The following is a 1,438-nucleotide window of genomic DNA, read 5'->3' on the forward strand; positions in this document are numbered from 1 at the left end:
ATGTGCTTTTCATTCGTTGGACAACTTTTATTTGGTATCTTAATGGTCATTGCACTTGGGTTGACCACTGTATCAATGTTTCTACCTGGTCATTACTTTTGGAAAAATTTGTTATCTTATTTTTAAAATTTGCAAATTATGCTGTACACTTTTTTTAAAACGGAAAAAATGAATTACATTGTAATGATGATTTGATTGGAGCAAAATATCACTTCACTAATAACTTTAAAATTTGATCAATTTTTTCATGGAACTTTTTCAATTATCATTAACTTAACTTCTGAAATAGGCTTAATTAGAATAGTAAGTGTGAAATTAAGAGGTTATAATTTCAGTGACGATAAAAAACTATCAATTATTTCAAACTTCTTTCTCATTTGATATTCAATGACATACCAAATCAAATTTTTTTAACGCCATGGAGGAAAAAGAAAACAAAATTTAAATGTTTATTATAAATGTTTTGTTAAAAAATAACATGATTAAGTGATTTAGAAAGGATTACATTAATTTAATTAAAAAGTCGTTTAACAAAATTACTTGAAAGTTGATTTCAATTAATTTTTAGGCTTAAAAGAATTGCACGAAGCAGCGGCAAATGTAAGCGAAGATTTGACACATTTCAGAATTCCGAAAGAATTTATTTCATCCGAATCGTTGTGCCGAATTGCATCAACTGACAATGCCGCTTCTAATGATGAAACTGTTTCCGCCAATTTTTGCAAATATTGGTTTTATGTTAGTAATTCGAGAATTATTGGAAAATTTAAATGAGAAAAGTTTGAGATTGTGGAATTGTTCGATGAAATCGTAATTGATACTCTTCCGAATATCTTGATTCTGAACGATTATTTTGATCTTTTCGATTAAGATCAATGATTGCGATTAAAACCAAATCCAAAACATTCATACCGAATGGATAAAGCAATATTTTTCCATGTTTTAATATGTTTGATAGGAAAAATTGAAATAAATTCAAATTTAATCCAAATTCGCTTAAATTCATTTCGAAAAATTCGTTATTGCTTAAAATTCATTATAACTTGAAATTTACAATTTAATATTGTCAGTTAAAATTTAAAGTTTTATAATTTTTAGTAATCAAATAACTGCTACAATTCAATAAGCCATATAAGCCACATCCTGATACATTTATAATTTCAGATTATATTAAACAAAAACAATTTGAAAAAAAAGAGGACGTAAAATATAACAATTAATTAAAATAATTTTTCAGCATTTAAAAGATTGGGAAAAGATAGTGGTGATATTGATGTGCTTATCAATGATTACTGAAATGATAACAATTTGTTGGACATTAATTTCATTCTTTGGATGTTATTGCCGAAGAATATGCATGCAATTATTACCAATACTTTCATTAATTGTTGTTTTATTTCTTACATCAGCAATTATTATTTTTGCAATAAACAATCAA

The 1,438-nt window shown here is 25.8% G+C and overlaps 1 protein-coding gene across 1 annotated transcript; it reads left to right on the top strand.

Annotated features, from left to right (window-relative positions):
- On the top strand, window positions 1-870 carry LOAG_14012 (hypothetical protein; the record flags this gene model as incomplete). The annotated part of the gene is made up of 3 exons (XM_003149515.1): window positions 1-88; window positions 569-705; window positions 787-870. The coding sequence occupies 3 exons, from the start codon at window positions 1-3 to the stop codon at window positions 868-870; spliced, it is 309 nt and encodes a 102-aa protein (XP_003149563.1).
- Window positions 871-1,438: the final 568 nt, after the last annotated feature.

This window comes from Loa loa (genome assembly GCF_000183805.2).
Source record: "Loa loa unplaced genomic scaffold supercont3.565, whole genome shotgun sequence".
NCBI lineage: Eukaryota > Metazoa > Nematoda > Chromadorea > Rhabditida > Onchocercidae > Loa > Loa loa.